Source organism: Arvicola amphibius, chromosome 5 (assembly GCF_903992535.2).
Source record: "Arvicola amphibius chromosome 5, mArvAmp1.2, whole genome shotgun sequence".
NCBI lineage: Eukaryota > Metazoa > Chordata > Mammalia > Rodentia > Cricetidae > Arvicola > Arvicola amphibius.
Genome location: NC_052051.1, coordinates 59,573,004 through 59,588,199, shown reverse-complemented (window position 1 = coordinate 59,588,199; position 15,196 = coordinate 59,573,004). Strand labels below are relative to the sequence as shown.

The 15,196-nt window shown below is 41.2% G+C and overlaps 1 protein-coding gene across 1 annotated transcript in view; it reads right to left on the bottom strand.

The window, feature by feature from the left end:
- Positions 1-14,664, bottom strand: part of Meis2 (Meis homeobox 2) — a 203,889-nt gene extending 189,225 nt beyond the window's left edge. Inside the window, exons 1-3 of the mRNA XM_038331389.2 lie at positions 14,614-14,664; positions 13,698-13,847; positions 4,179-4,293 (exon numbers count right to left, since the gene is read on the bottom strand). Coding sequence (XP_038187317.2) covers positions 4,179-4,293; positions 13,698-13,847; positions 14,614-14,664 — 316 coding nt within the window. The remainder of the gene's footprint in view (positions 1-4,178; positions 4,294-13,697; positions 13,848-14,613) is intronic.
- Between the last annotated feature and the right edge of the window lie 532 nt (positions 14,665-15,196).

Here is a 15,196-nt window from a genome sequence, read left to right as displayed (position 1 = left end):
GGCTTGTACAGCCCAGGGTCTTGAGCAATTAGTGATATAGATGCTAGCATGCTCCTGTATTTAGGTTAATCTGGGTCTGGCAACAGTATGGTTAACGTGTGTGTGGTGTGCACTGTGAGCTCAGCAGTTACTGGGCCAACTGTCTCGGTATTTCTGGGAATCCTGCCTATTCACAGTGCAGGGATTGTTCAATTGCTGCAAAATGTACAAAATGAATTTTACAAAAATGAATTGTAAGGAAGGCCCCATTACAACGATTTTACAGCAAAGATGTCAACATCAATTTTTCTTTCATGCATAGCTAATGATTAAAACAGCATATTCCATTTGCCTAAGACAATTTATTTCATATTGGCACATCAAAATATTGAAGTACAAAGTTATCTTTACTCTACCCTCTTTATTCACTGCTGTTGAACCCGTACCATTGTTCAAACCAGGAAAAATAAAACAAACTTGGCACGAAATACTTAAAACAAAGGCTCATCAATATTCTCCAATTTGTCAACATCTCAATTACAGCACTGGAAAAAAATGTAAATTTCGTGTGCTCTAAGCACTGAGGGGTCTAGTCTCTTGCCAATTCACACGTGTAGCTCGCATCAGCGTTAATGGGAGCTACACAAACCCATCAATAATAATAATACTTTGTACATATACTGTGCCTTTTATCTAAGGCGCTCAGAGTGCTCTAGGAACAAGGAGGCTGCTGCTTAGGCTTCACTCTGGCAAAGCACACAGTGAAACACAAGCATCTTTAGAATCAGCAGGTACAGAACGAGGGACCCCAGGCCTTATTATCAAACCCCATTTTTACTGACGGGAAGTCAGGCACAAAGACAGGCAGTTACTGCCCCACAGCCCTGGAGTCTGCACCCTAATTCCGTCCTTGAAAAACCAGATTTCCTTCCTCATTCGAATGCGACTAACAAGACAAACGCCCTCCCTTTGGCTGCTTTTCGAAAACAGAAAACCTAGTGAATGAAAAGCCGGCTTCATATTTATACAGTTGACTGGTGTGTGGTTAGAAAGACAGTCAGACTCCAAGTTTTCCAAGTTCATTTCTTACGATATTAAAATGTCATTTTCTTCCTCCTTTCCGTTTATCATGGAAACACCTATAGGAAAAGATAACCTCTCGTCTGTGTACCACCTATAGCTCTTCAGTATCGGGTCATAGAACGAGGTGCTTTTAGGTTCCAAGGTATAGATTTGTTAGAACCCTTATTGTAAAAATATTCACAAAATTATAAAGCGACATAAATGCATGTATTGTTTTATAGCATATGGCTATTAAAGTTTAATTTAAAATGTGTATGAAAACATTGTATTTAGTACAATTCATCCCTATTTCTTCTGTTTATCATAATTTGTTTTGAAATTGAATCATTTTACAGTTTTCCATATGCCTGTTGTGCTAATAAATTCTGAAGAAGTAAGGAAGTCTCTTGTGAACTGCAAACCTAGATTCCAATGAAACATTATGATATATTTAATATGAAGAACATAAATTTCCCTTTCAGCTTTTCCATTCTACATCAACCCTAAGATCTAGCCTATGATAAGCATATGTGATTTCAGTCAATACCTCTGCTGACTTTGCCCTGCAGCCGATAATTAATCTTTCCCCCTGAAAGCTACTCAGAGCCTTTTGGTGAAACAAAGTAGCAAAATATCTTGGAAGCATGTTTAAAAGATTATGGGAGCAAAACATACTTAAGTCCGGCCTTCAAAATTTAGGGTCTGCTGCCAGAAACAGACAAAACAAAACAAACAACAAACAAACAAGAAACCCAGGACACCTCGACGCACGCATTTTAATAACCACTACCACGGTGGTAAGCCAGGTAGAAAAATTCTCTTTGCACGAACAGTCTCCGTTTTACAGAAACAACTTTCCCCACTTTCTCTCAAACTTTAACACAGTTGCAGGGGAGGTGGGGGGAGACAGCCTTCCTAGTGCTCCATACATAAGCTACCGTGTCCCTTCTTTAATCCCACAGAGATATGATTAAAGGAACAAAATGCTTGGGGGATCAAATCCTTCAGCAAGGGATAAGTGGGTGCGGCTACCCACAGCAAGGGGAGCTCAGTGTCTTGTTTCTCCCCAGAGGGTGTCTTACATGTCTTCTCTTTTTTTGACCAAAACTCCTTAATAAAACAAAACCTACTAACTAAAATGATAAAACTTCATGCTATGGTAGTTATTTCTTGCTCCAAAACCTACTCTCTCTCTCTCTCTCTCTCTCTCTCTCTCTCTCTCTGTTTCTCTCTCTCTCTGTTTCTCTCTCTCTCTTTCGGCTCTCTCGTCTGTATATCTCTCGCTGCTCTCTTCTCTCTCGTTTCTCTATCTCGTCTGTTTTCTCTCTCTCTCTCTCTCTCTCTCTCTGTTTCTCTCTCTCTCTCTCTCTCTCTCTCTCTCTCTCTCTCTCTCTCTCTCTCTCTCTCTCTCTCTCTCTCTCTCCCCCTTCCTGTTATCCCTCTCGCCATAACTCAACTAACCCAACAGAACCAGTCAGTTTTAAATTTCAGCTGGGACCTTGGTGACCTGTTAATGAATCTACAGAGAAGAGAAAAACTCACAGTGCTGAGTTATGCCTGGTGTCGCTAGCTGACATGGAGTCAGAAATGCTTGAAGCGTTAACGTAATTGCAAGAATGTGAAAAATGAAGCGCTTTGCTCCTGAGCCAAGTGAAAGGTCAGAGGGAGCCTCACACAGGAGAAGTTTCTGGAAGATAGCCTCATTAGGCCATTAAGTCTGCTTCTCCTTCTCTCCCCGCACCCCCCAGCTACTGCAATGTTGAGGGTGTTTTGTTTTTATTAATAGATATTTCACCCCTTTGTGGTGGCCTAACTTGCAGTGGGGAGGACTGAATGATCGAAAGCTTTCTGCATTTGACCCAGGGTCACTTGGAACCACAGTTAAACGTATGTATTGCAGATCCACTATTGACTCTACGTACACGATACCTTCAAAATGAGTTAGAATGAAGTTTATTTTACAAACAGTCCTTCTGATGCATTCAAACCAATATACATATAGCTCACAAGTTCTCCTATAGCTTTCCATTTGATAGTGTGTCATCTGTGAGCCACAACTTGTTTAAAAAGACAGATCCTGACCGGGATTCACTTACAGGTGAAAGAAATCTTAGAAAGGCCTGCTTTCTAGATTCACTTGGAAATTCAGGAGTCCAAAATCCCTGGCCAGAAACATGGAGGAGGGTAGATACTCACGGCACACCAGCAACTCCCTTTGAAATGTCCTGTATAATTACAGCTTAACCTGTAAAGCAGTATTTGACTTGGGAGCCTGTCTAATGCTTAAATATTGTGGCCATAAACAGAAACATAATAGAGATGAAATAGACCTAAGAGATCAGACACCATCTAATGTAAAATATTAAAAAGTAAAATCTATACACATTCCTGGACCACATTCAATAATGCATCTTCCTCTAAATGATCATTTTATCCATAGAAGAGTCATTCCTACCAATATATAACTGTTCCCTGTTGTAAATGGTAAAATTCATTCCAAATTGCAGAAGGCTTCCTTGACATCTGTAGTTGTTCTCCTCACCTTCTGAAACTCTATTTGGTTTTTTTTTTTTAAACTGGGACAAAGGTCACTATGTCAGCTATATAGAAGCAGGGACAAGCAATAATGAAGAATTTTAAAATCCATCTTGCCGAAATAAGGGTCTGTATAACTCTCTTCAACCCTTCCCCATTCCAGACCGGCATTTCTGGAGTTAATAAGAACAGATTTTTGCATCTTACAAGCTTTAGAGGCATGGTTGCTTTAATTATAAAGAAGTCCTATAGTACATACAACAAGCAAATATCCTGTTTATAGTATAATTCCAACTACTGGATTATAACAGTTAGGTAGGTCCATCTTTCTGATAGTCACCAAAGTAGTGTAGATAACCACATTTGTAAGAGAATTGGCAGAACCAATCAATTATTACTGCAATGTGGACTTAAAGATTAGATAACTCATTCTGAGTCTTTAAATAAAGTAACAAGAGGAACTCCGTCTTCCTACCAACCAGTTGGTAAACTCCCTACATCCTTACCTTCCCTTCTCCTGTTTACACGGACTGATACCGTGAAATGCGGAAGTTATTTTGGTCATACCTACTTTTGCACAAAGAGAATTCATAGCTTCTTACCTTGCTCACTGCTGTTATCTCCACTCTGGGAGGCATGGCCCCCACTGGAGGGTCCCGGGGTGCCTGCTGAGTGAGTTGAGGTCGCATCATCGTGGTCTCGCCAGGAGGAAGGGTTCTGATGTCAGGATGCCAAGGAATTTTCCCACAGTTACCATTTGAGCCATAAATGAGGAACCATGAAGACAGACAGGCACAGTGGGAGGGAAAAAAATGTGTACATATTAGTATTTTCAAAAGTGGCCACAGGCATGCTATCCTATGCCATCTTCTTCTGCTACATCAGTATATACATTTGTTAAATCTGGCATATCTCTTCTAAATGTGTACATCCTATTAGATGCAAGTTTACACCTCAGTAAAGTTAACTTCTGAAGTGAGGGGAAACTGCCTCAAAATGTCTTTCTCAACTTTTCTATTATAAGCGGGACACATTTTCCTGGTGTCCTCAGATACAAAATCCATCAGACCATGAGCCTCTACAAAGTTCAATGCTCCCTTCAAAAGAGTATGGGGTCAAAAATGGGTGGCGGGACAACCCCTTACACCTTCAAATGCCTTGCCTTAAAACAGTCTGTCTGAACGCTCCAAATACTATCAACAGGTAGATTGTATAAACAACAAGAGCGATAGCAATCGCGGCATCAATGTGTCATTACCCATCAAACCCTGCTTTAATTGGCACAAATGGTAATTTTTAAAAATGAAACTGACTTGAGCTGCTCTCCACTTTGCCAGCAAGCTGAGACTTTCGCTTTAAGCAACTGAGCAGTGGCTTCTGGAAGAACCTCGAAGGTCTGCAAGGCAAACCAGGAGGTACCAGCTCATGCTACTTTTGCTAATATATTCGTCTCCTGCTTCCCCTCCCCTTTCCTGATCATTCCCAATACCACCGCTGTAGCATAAAGGGAAACAGGAATTCTAATGTACAGGAAGGACTTTATCAGTACCACATGAAGGCAGGCAAGAGATGGAATTTCCTCTGGCAGACAGGGAGAGCAGGAGCCACACATGAAACACAGCAGCCTTGGGGCCAAAGCTGTACACTTGTCACCTATATGCTATGACTTTGACTAAACCCGTGGACCTACAGGCAAGAGCACTCTTTAGGGGTTGGAGCAGATAGTGCAGGACAACATTTTAAGGCATCGCAATCTCTCAGAGCACAGCAGCACTTTTTACTAGAATTGGTAAACAATAATCCAGAGCAAGCATAGGTCACCTACAAACCACATGGCTAGGTGAAAGGAATCTCACTATGATACCAGGACACAGAGTTTATTAGGAAAATAGTTAGCCCGTCATTTTTCCCCAAGACTAAGCCCATAATGTACCTACAGCAGACAGTGCTACTGAAATAAAACCAGAAACCAAAGGAAGACAAACGAAGGAAATGCTAGAACTTGGAACAACAGCGGCGGACATTTCTCCCTATAGATCTTCTATAAACATATTGTACTTTAATATTTGGAATTTTGGCAGATGAAGGCATGATCTCTGTGATCAACAATATCAATGTCAAATAGTGTTGCTGGCAACATCACCAGGCAAGCCATCGACTCAAAGTCAAGACCTTGACTAGAAATCGTGACTTTAAATATAGTTCGGGTTCAAATCTGTACAATAAAGACGTAATGGAAAAAAAGAGGATTAAGGAATTAGGTGGGCATGGTAGTGCACATCTACAATCCCAAAATTCGAGGGGCTCGGGCAGGAGGATTGTCATGAGTTTGAGTCCGACGTAGACTACCCAGTGAAATCCAGTGTCAAGAAAGAAGGAAGGGAAGAAAGGGAGGAAAGACAGCAGGAAGGAAGGAAAGAAGGAAGGAAGGAAGAAACGTCTGATTTGGAAATGGAAGTGAGAAGAATATATTAGACCGAGTTATCTGTTGCTTTGATGTCTCTTCATGGCAGGTATTTATTGCTTGGGGATCAGCTGAAATGCTAGACAAATCGCAGCAGGGGATGGAGGAGAGAGAGGTATGGCATGTACTTACTCTGCGACAGCACGGACTGCGGGACACTTTCCCTAACCAAACTTTCCAGGGTACACAGCCGGTGAGGCGCATTTTATGCACTGCAGGCTTTTTATTAAGCTGGCTGCTATAAAAGCTCCTTATCCCTCATGAAAATTACAATAATTAACCACTAACACCTCAACTATGTTTTAAGGCAAATGTCACCCAACACTATTATATAATCGTTCGGATGGGGCTGGGACAGGTCTTTCGGTTTAAGCACTGGCATGACGGGAGGGTTTTTGCACCAATGATTCCTGTAGTGAAAAACACGGCTGTGTTCTTATCAGCCAGGCCTGGGCTGGACTTTAAAGTCAAGCCTCATTAATTCATAATTTAGTATCTCTCTCTTTGTGGCTTTCGGGAGCAGCTGTCTTCTAAAGTCACACTTGTCGATGTTACTAGAACAATGGGCTCCCCCAACCAAGTCAGGTCTTTGACTTTCAGTGTGGTCACCAAATTTTCTCAAGTTCTCTTATCTCCCACTCCCTTATCTCTTCCCTCTTCTCCTCCTCACCTCTCAAAAACATACTGTTGAAAAAAAATGGTGTCTCTTGTGCTACGTTCAGTGGAGAGACTGAAGCACATTGAGGGAAACCTCCTGCTAGTCATCTAATGTGAAGAAGGATGGACAGACAGATCCCTCTGAGAGTTCTGGGTAGAGACTCACCCCCAGATGTCTATATAAAGCTACAGATAGTGGTGTGATCATACATAAAGACACACATGGGTAATCTGAACAACATAAACAAAAACTCATCCTTCGCCATTGGAAAAAAAACAACTTAAAAAACCACAACCTACATAGACAACATAAAGCATTGCCCATAATACTGGGTTTTTCTTAGATGGGAATATTATGTATAGCACAGCTTCCTTTTTTCCCCCCTCCTAGATAGTTTCCAAGTTTGCGTCCTTCAAGAATAACCACCTGGCCCTCTGCCAAATTATAAGCAGAAGTTGAGTGAATCCTGAACCAACGTGATATACAAAAGCATGTAAAAACATATGACATATGTAGAAAAATATATAAAAGAGAATTGATTCCTACGTGCATCAGTGCAGATGAGAACTCGAGTGTACACATTCCATAATACATGTCCTCTTCTCCAGCCAAAAATACCACGAAGACACCCCAGGGCAAGGAGGGAACATGTTTCTATTCCCAATGGCTTTAATAATTGGGAGTCAAAGATGGCACTCCCCTTGTTCTCTATATAATTGCGTTAAAGAGCAGGGTTACCAGGAGAAAAGCAGTGAATACCGAGTAGTGCACAATAGGAGATGGGAAATAGATACAAGAAGCTCCGTCTCCAGGGGCAGTTTTTTCTATTTGCTGGGCTACAGACTCACAGCTGATAATGCAAGTTGTAATTAATATAAAAGCAAGAGACAATATGGGCAGAGCTTGTAGTAGCGGGGCCACGGGAGAGCGCTCCGCTGCTCTCCTTGGCTTCTCATTTGCACAGGGCTTTCCCTAGAAAACACAATCCTGCCAGTGTTTTCTCCCTTGAAAGTTAAAAAAAAATTGATTTAGCACCATCATTGAATTTTGCTAAATCTAGAAAAGAGAACAGAGAGTACAGAAGTCTCTGGGCACAAGAGGCGAATCCTCCGTGTGCAGCTTTTGTTGAGGTTGCAGATAGGCGGCAATTATACTTCAAACCAGAATGGCACTTCTGTGAGGGCCCTGCCTATAGGATAATACTTAATAAGTCCTAGCCAATTGGTCGTGTTTCCTGTATCAAAGTATTCCCCACAGTGCACAGTTCATTCACAGGGTCACTGGGGTAAAATGCGCAAGCGTTTCCAAATAAAACCATAAAAGTCAAATGTCTTGGGCTTGAAGGAAACAGGAGCCACTATTGCCTTTAAGAGTTGACAAAAATAAACTGAGCTCTTGTTTTTAGATGCCATATGAAAAGTATTCTCTGCATGTGGGACCGGGGAGAAGACAGAAGGATAGAATCAGCTCTTGGGGCCACCTCTAACAGGTCATGTGATGGGGAGTGATCGCTCCATTGACGTCCTTTTGGACAGGTCATTTATCTCTTTGGAATTATGAAGTCATACAAGATAATTCCCAAGGTCATGTCCACTTATGTCCATTTTGAAAAGTACTTTAAACATAGCCAACATATTTTTTTCTAAAACCCATATAACTATATAACATAAAACCGAGAAGTATACAGGAAGCATGAAAACACAGTAAAGTCATTTAAGATATGCATTCATAGGTACACAGTAGCAGAAAACACAGTCCAAGGCATGCTCATTAGCTGAAGAGGTACACAGACACATCTGACTTGACACATTTAAACCATGAAAGGAATATATTTGCGTCAATACTTCTAGTTAATATGAAGTTACTTATGTCGTATGGCTTTACAGTCTCTTAAGTTCTGGTTAACAGCATGGACAGAACTCTTTTTAAAAAGATGCAAGCACTCTGCTCCTTGGGTATGCAAGTCCACAAGTTAAAAAACATTCATGGAAGGGCTGGGATAAATGCTGGGACTTCAACTTTTTGACTGTGATGGTGACCAAGAACTCAGGACACCAGTGTGGGCTTTTAGAAGCCAGAGTCTTTAAAAATGTAACTCAGACTGGAGATTGTGCCTCAGCGTTTGCAACATTGCACCAGTCTTTGGGAATTAACTCATAGGCACATATCACACAAGGGCAGCATCCTTTGCAGATGATTACTCCATTGAGTGGTGGACTCTCAAAGACAGAAACACATTTACTCCTCCAGCGAGGGTTTGAAAATGCTTTATATGATTCTGAAGTGTGCCGGAATATCTCCTAGACCAGTCAGTACATAAACAGTCAAGACAATGACGTCAGATAACACCAAGTCTTCTCATAGCATTCCGAATGTCTACGCGACAGTCAAATGTACCTAGGATCCATGTCACCACATTTACACTGAAGACATGCTTGAACTGCACAACCTAAATACCTTAAATGATGTAAATATTCTTGATGAGAAATAAATAGGAATGCTACCAACAAGCAGAAATTTCGGCAGAAACAAATAACAGAAAGCAATGTCTTCTATCAGGGTCCTGAAGAAGGGACCCTGAGTTCCAAAGTAAAACTTCCCAAAATTCGATCCCAGGGGCTTTGAATAAAGCATAGCCTAACACCTAATATCACACCTCAGTGTGAGAAACTAAGAGACAAAGCAATCACTCATGTTATTAATGTTAATATCCAATCTCATTATTCTCCCTTCATCTTCAATAGACCTAGCACTCAAACTCAAACCTCTCCTCGCTGCTGCCATCACATCAAGTTTTTCAAGTAATAATAGATTTTCTCTACCAGTACTTGACCATTTTCTGTCAAGAGCAAGATTCTGGTCGTTCTCTCTGCTGACCTAACCCATTCAAAAAAAAACTGTAACAACATAAATATACTTGACATATTCAGAAACGCAAAACAATAGTAGCATATGTTCATTGAAACTACAGCACAAAAGTGAAAATAAAATGTCATTTTCTTATGATGTCATCAAAGCCAGCCAATTTTAAGGTACCTGCCAATTCATATTAATTCACATAACTATATTTTCTTTACTTATTTCTTTCAAAGCAAATAAAATGGAGGTGTTTGGCATCGTGAACAGGAGTGGCATAACTATATAACCATATGCATTGCAAACAAGTGTAGATAGGAGAATATATTTCAAACAAGTATATTTTGAACATGTAAACTTGATATAAAGATATAGAATAACTTCATTCATAAATATTATGGTGATACATACTTATCTGTACTATATCTAAAAAAGTTGATCTCAAATTATATAAAATAGAAAATTTGGATATTACTTATTTTTTTAGTTTACTTCAACAGTCTAGGAAAAACACAATTGCTTTACGACAGTTTCCAAGTTGAAACTGTAAAAAAAAAATCTTGACATGTTTGTTTTAAACATGATAAATTTGAATGTCTGGGTAACATTAACTGCAGCTGGAAAACACAGTTGAGTTTCCTTTGATTATTATCTATTTTTCCCTCAACAGTATTCTGAAAAATACTATCATAGCCATTTGCTACCTGCAACAGTTATCCTTTGCTATAGTAAGATGATGAGATAAAACACATACTATGATAAAAAAAAAAATAAGCATTCCTCATGAATTGACTTAACACAGTACAGCAACCAAAGTTGCACACTTCCTTTTTTCCTTGATTCCAAACTTCCCCTCATTATTACAAACATTACGTTTGCTAATAACAAATGAACAAACCCAGTATCCTCACTGAGTGTAGAGCATGGAATGCAAGACCCTTATGGGTCTTTTAATGCATCTATGTTGTATCAGAAAACTTATGTGACTTTATAGAAGATGAAATTAGCACAATACCTGGTCATAGTATATAAAAGTCTGATGAGAATACTAGCTTTGAAGATATTTATTCAGTCAATTGCCTTCATTATTTTTGTTTTTAAGTATTTTAATAAGGAAATGGAAAACTATATTGCGCTTAATATCCTGCCCTTGATAGGTCTCTCATTGTTTTTCAATTCGTGGAACTACAAAGTTAGTCTTTCATTTTTTCTTTCACTCTTTCTCCTCGCTCCGTCTTCACACACATAGACACACACACACACACACACACACACACACACACACACATTCACACACGCGCTTGAACGCACAGTGTAGCTTGATACCACTTAATAAGGATAGAGGTGTATGTGTTTTTGGGGTGTCAAACAGCTGTCACAAACTGTCACCTCCACAAGAGAAACCTTGGCACACAATAAATGAAACCACACTCCTTTTTTTTTAGCTGTCATTATTCATAGCCAATAAGTTGAACCGCTCACGGCATCTCATGCGCAAATAAAACCACGACGTAGCTCAGTAGATCAGAATAGTGGGCCAACAGAGAAAACAGGGAAAACAACACGCTGTCTGGGCCCTTCTGAAGTAGCTGATCATCACCCAGCACCAGTGTGCAGCAAATGAGATCCAGCCTGGGGCAAGGCATTAAATATGCATATCAAAGCAAATGAAAAAAAAAATAAACTTGATGACTCAAATGGAGCACATTTATATGCTGAAAATGTCCCCCTTACATCACTTTCAGGTAGGGGTTCTGTGGTCTTTTCCCTCTCTTGTGACTGAGGGGCTGAGGGATGACAAGTTTGTAGGACCCGGTGAAGAGCCTTAGAAGGATGCCCTTTGTCGGGCAGGAGGGGGTGGCCTAGAACAAACGCAGTCAATATGCCCGCGGTACCTAGAAGGCTGCAGAGCTTTCAACGTTTCCTCGCTCGTCCCGCATGAAACAGAAGCATGTGGCAGACCTCTCCATTTCCCACTCAGTATGCTGGTGGAACAAATTATTGCTTCATTTCAAAACAAATAGCAGGGGGCTAAAGCAAAAAATGCTGTAGTTCAGATCTCTAGGAAATAAAAGGCTTTAAATTATGACGCCCAATGAGGTGGCAAGCCCTCGTGGATTCAAAATAAATCAGTTGTCATATTTACTTGATTGGGGGCTTGAAAGGGTAGCAACAAATGCTCCAGTTGACTCTTTTATCCGAAGATGATGATTGTTAAATTACTCAAGCACAGTTCTCTTAGGTACCACCTCCTTCTTGAGTCTGTATTTAAATATTACGATGGCTTCGCAAATTAGCATTGTATATCAGCCAATGCCCTAAACTGCCTAGTTTATCTTATTTCTTCCACATAAACATCAGCACCCCCTAACTCCACACAGCCACCAGAAAAGCCATTGTCAAGAAACTGTTGTAGAAAACCAAGTAGTCATGACCCCACAACATAACAAGAGGGGGGAAAAAAGCTTTTGATGAAGAAGTAACTAGGGACCCTCATGCTCCGAACCAGCAGAGACAGCCCTCGCTGTCCCCACCCCCATAATACAAATGCATACAAAGTCAGAAACAGAAAGGTGATGAAAATAAGTAAAGAGCAAAAATAAGTAAATATTTATGACGTAAACACTCCTCTTGAGCCACAAGAACACACACCGCAGAGACACAGAGAAGCCAAGGAACTTCCAACAGCTGCTAGACCTTTATGATTTCACTTAACACTTACAAGGTACAAAACCCCGGACCACTTCCCCCAGCACCCTGGAAACAGGTAAAGGTAAGGACAAGTGCAGGAGCTTTTAGCAGCACAGCATTGATTCTGTATCAGAACTGGACATCCCACGCTATGGCTTTCTTTCATTATTGGAAACTTGTAGACTGCTGTCTCACGTAGTGCAAAGGTTAACCTTTCAAATCAATGGCAAAAACTTTTGGTAGAGGGAGAGGAGAACTCACAGAAAAGCTATTATTCCTCAGGTGGTTCAATTCACAACCCCCCTTCATACTCAGGAATTTGGGGTGGGGAGTACAAACTGCCTTCAAACCTCAATGCCTGTTTAACTCCTATGGGGTGTTAATATTTCAGCTATGAAATTATCCAGACTACAGCCTGTATTGTTTAGGTTGTGAGTTCAAATGAATGTATAGACACTCTGCTCTCCACCTCCCGGCTCGAGTTCCCAAAATTATACTGCTATTCACACCTACTCTTTAACCTCGCCAACCTTGCCTTCCCTACCAGCCCTGCCAGCTGCAATCCTTCTCCTTGCTTCTTCTTCTTCAGATTGTGAGCATCACTACATATGCTTTTTCTTCCCTCCATCAGATTCACTCGACGAGTTCCAAAATAGGATTAAAAACAGAGAGAATAGAAATCTCCTTTCCTGGCTTGACATCCACGGGCATCTTCTAAGTCACCAACTGTTGAAGTGTTAAAGTGCAATCACTAACCTATGGTTATTCAATCTTAATTCCCTTCAGCTTTCTGTAATACAGTGTTAAAAATTGGTTCATCAAGGTTGTTGTCCTTTATTATAGAGATGCTTCAGGCACTTGGCAATAAGTCCATATTCTGACAATAAGTTTCTATGAGCTAAAAGTCCTCATAATTGTAATGTGTTCATTCACTCTTTTTATTGTGAATACACTGCAAAATTGCCAGGAATTCTCAGAATTGTCTTCTCTGGGAGAGATATAGGCCCCCATTTCCCAGTTCTCTTCTTGCTCTCATCCCCCCCCCACCCCATGTGCCTGCTCCATTCCTTCCTCTCTTGCTAACTGCCTTGTCTCTAGCTATCTCTGATGCCTTGATTACACACAGAAAGAAACCAGGAAAGACAGAAACCATCCTATCAAAAAGAGCATTTGCTAACACCTAAGCCCCAGGTCCAGGAAACTTCACACATTTAAAGCACAAATCAATTCCACCACCTCCTTGGTTCTCTGACTCTCATCATAAATAAGGGCAGGTCCAAGACAGAGGAAATGAAAATAAAGGCCATGGCACTGGTAGTGAGACAGGGAAGGCAAACTCCAAAGGCCACCACACCATTCGAAACCAAAACAAGTGAACTCAATACCACAAGATTTTAGAGACATGCTTTGCCCAGTGGCCTTCAGAGAACGCCACTGGCTCTGCACACTTACGTGGTCGGCGAGATTTGTGGAGGAGCCTGAAAGTTCTTCATGATCTGACTTGGAGCTTCCATCTCTCTCGTCAATCACGAGGTCAATGGGCATTTTCCCCTTCAAGCAGCTGATGTACCGGTGGCAGAAGTTATCACACAGTTCATGGACCTAGGAGGAGGGTCATGGGCGGAGGTTCAGCCCAGATTGTCTTTATACGTTTCATTTTTAAAGAGGAAGACTATTGGGTTGCAGGGTTACATTTGTAAAGAGTAACAATGTGATGCCTTCCGAACTAACTCTAATTAAGGGGTGTCGGGAGCTGAAGGCAAGGAGACAATAGAACAATTGTGGCAAGATAGTATTCGCCAGAGACTCCCCTGAGCAACAAGTTACAAGAAAGAAAGAAACTGGACTGAAAATAACTGGGTTCAGATGAGGATAGCAGAGATGAAAATATGACTTATTATCAACTCGGAAGCATGTAAACCCTAGAACTGGGGGGACACATGTGATTTCATAAGCAAGGTGTTGTGTATGTTTCCTGGGGAAATGACTGATCGACATATCAGTACACAGACACCCCAAAGAGGGCTATTCCTTCTGCTTGCACCCAGTTCGGGAACTCTGGGCCTAGGGTAAGCTGAGCTAATAGAGACACAAGTCGACATTGTGCGCAGCAACACAAACGGTTCCTGCTGTACTTCAAATAATCCTGAATGCCTGGGGGTGGGGGCCTTTAAAAGGCATGGCTGCCCTGATTCCCACATCCTCTGAGTCCCCTGGGTTGAGAAGTCGTCTATAAAGGAGGAAAATAGGAACATGATCAACATCTCCAGATGAGTAATCTTTCATCCGGGAGGCATGTAACATCCCAGTCATCTGGCTGAAAGAATGCGGGGGTCATCAAAAATGGGGACTGTTGTTTCCTGCTTACCTTTTCCAACTCCAGAAGATGAAACCTTAGTACTTGTATTGCTTGTATCATCTAAAAGGGAAATTTAAGAGAATGGAGTTAGGGTTCTGGAACGTGCAAATGTGTGTGTGTGTGTGTGTGTGTGAGAGAGAGAGAGAGAGAGAGAGAGAGAGAGAGAGAGAGAGAGAGAGAGAGAGAAGGGGGGGTATGTTGAGGGAATTGGGCAGAGGAAAAAGAAACCAGCAGGTGGCCGGGCAAAACCCACACATCAAGAAATAGGAAAACCAAATGATTACTGATCGTCTCTGCCTCGCTGAGCACAGAGGTGGGAACTAGGATGAGGGGTGGCCTTAGTATTCATTTCTTCCCCTAGGCTCACGGTGTGCTGCTGGTAAGGCTGCTTTTCTCCCACCAGGACTTCTTATTCCAGCCCAGTCTTCTTTTACTGTCTCCTCCTACCCTCTACCTCAGATCAAATTGGAAATGGAGGAGGTAATAATCGAATAAAACAAGATAATAAGAGTTCTGAAGAGAAGAGAAGAGAAGAGAAGAGAAGAGAAGAGAAGAGAAGAGAAGAGAAGAGAAGAGAGAGGAGAGGAGAGGA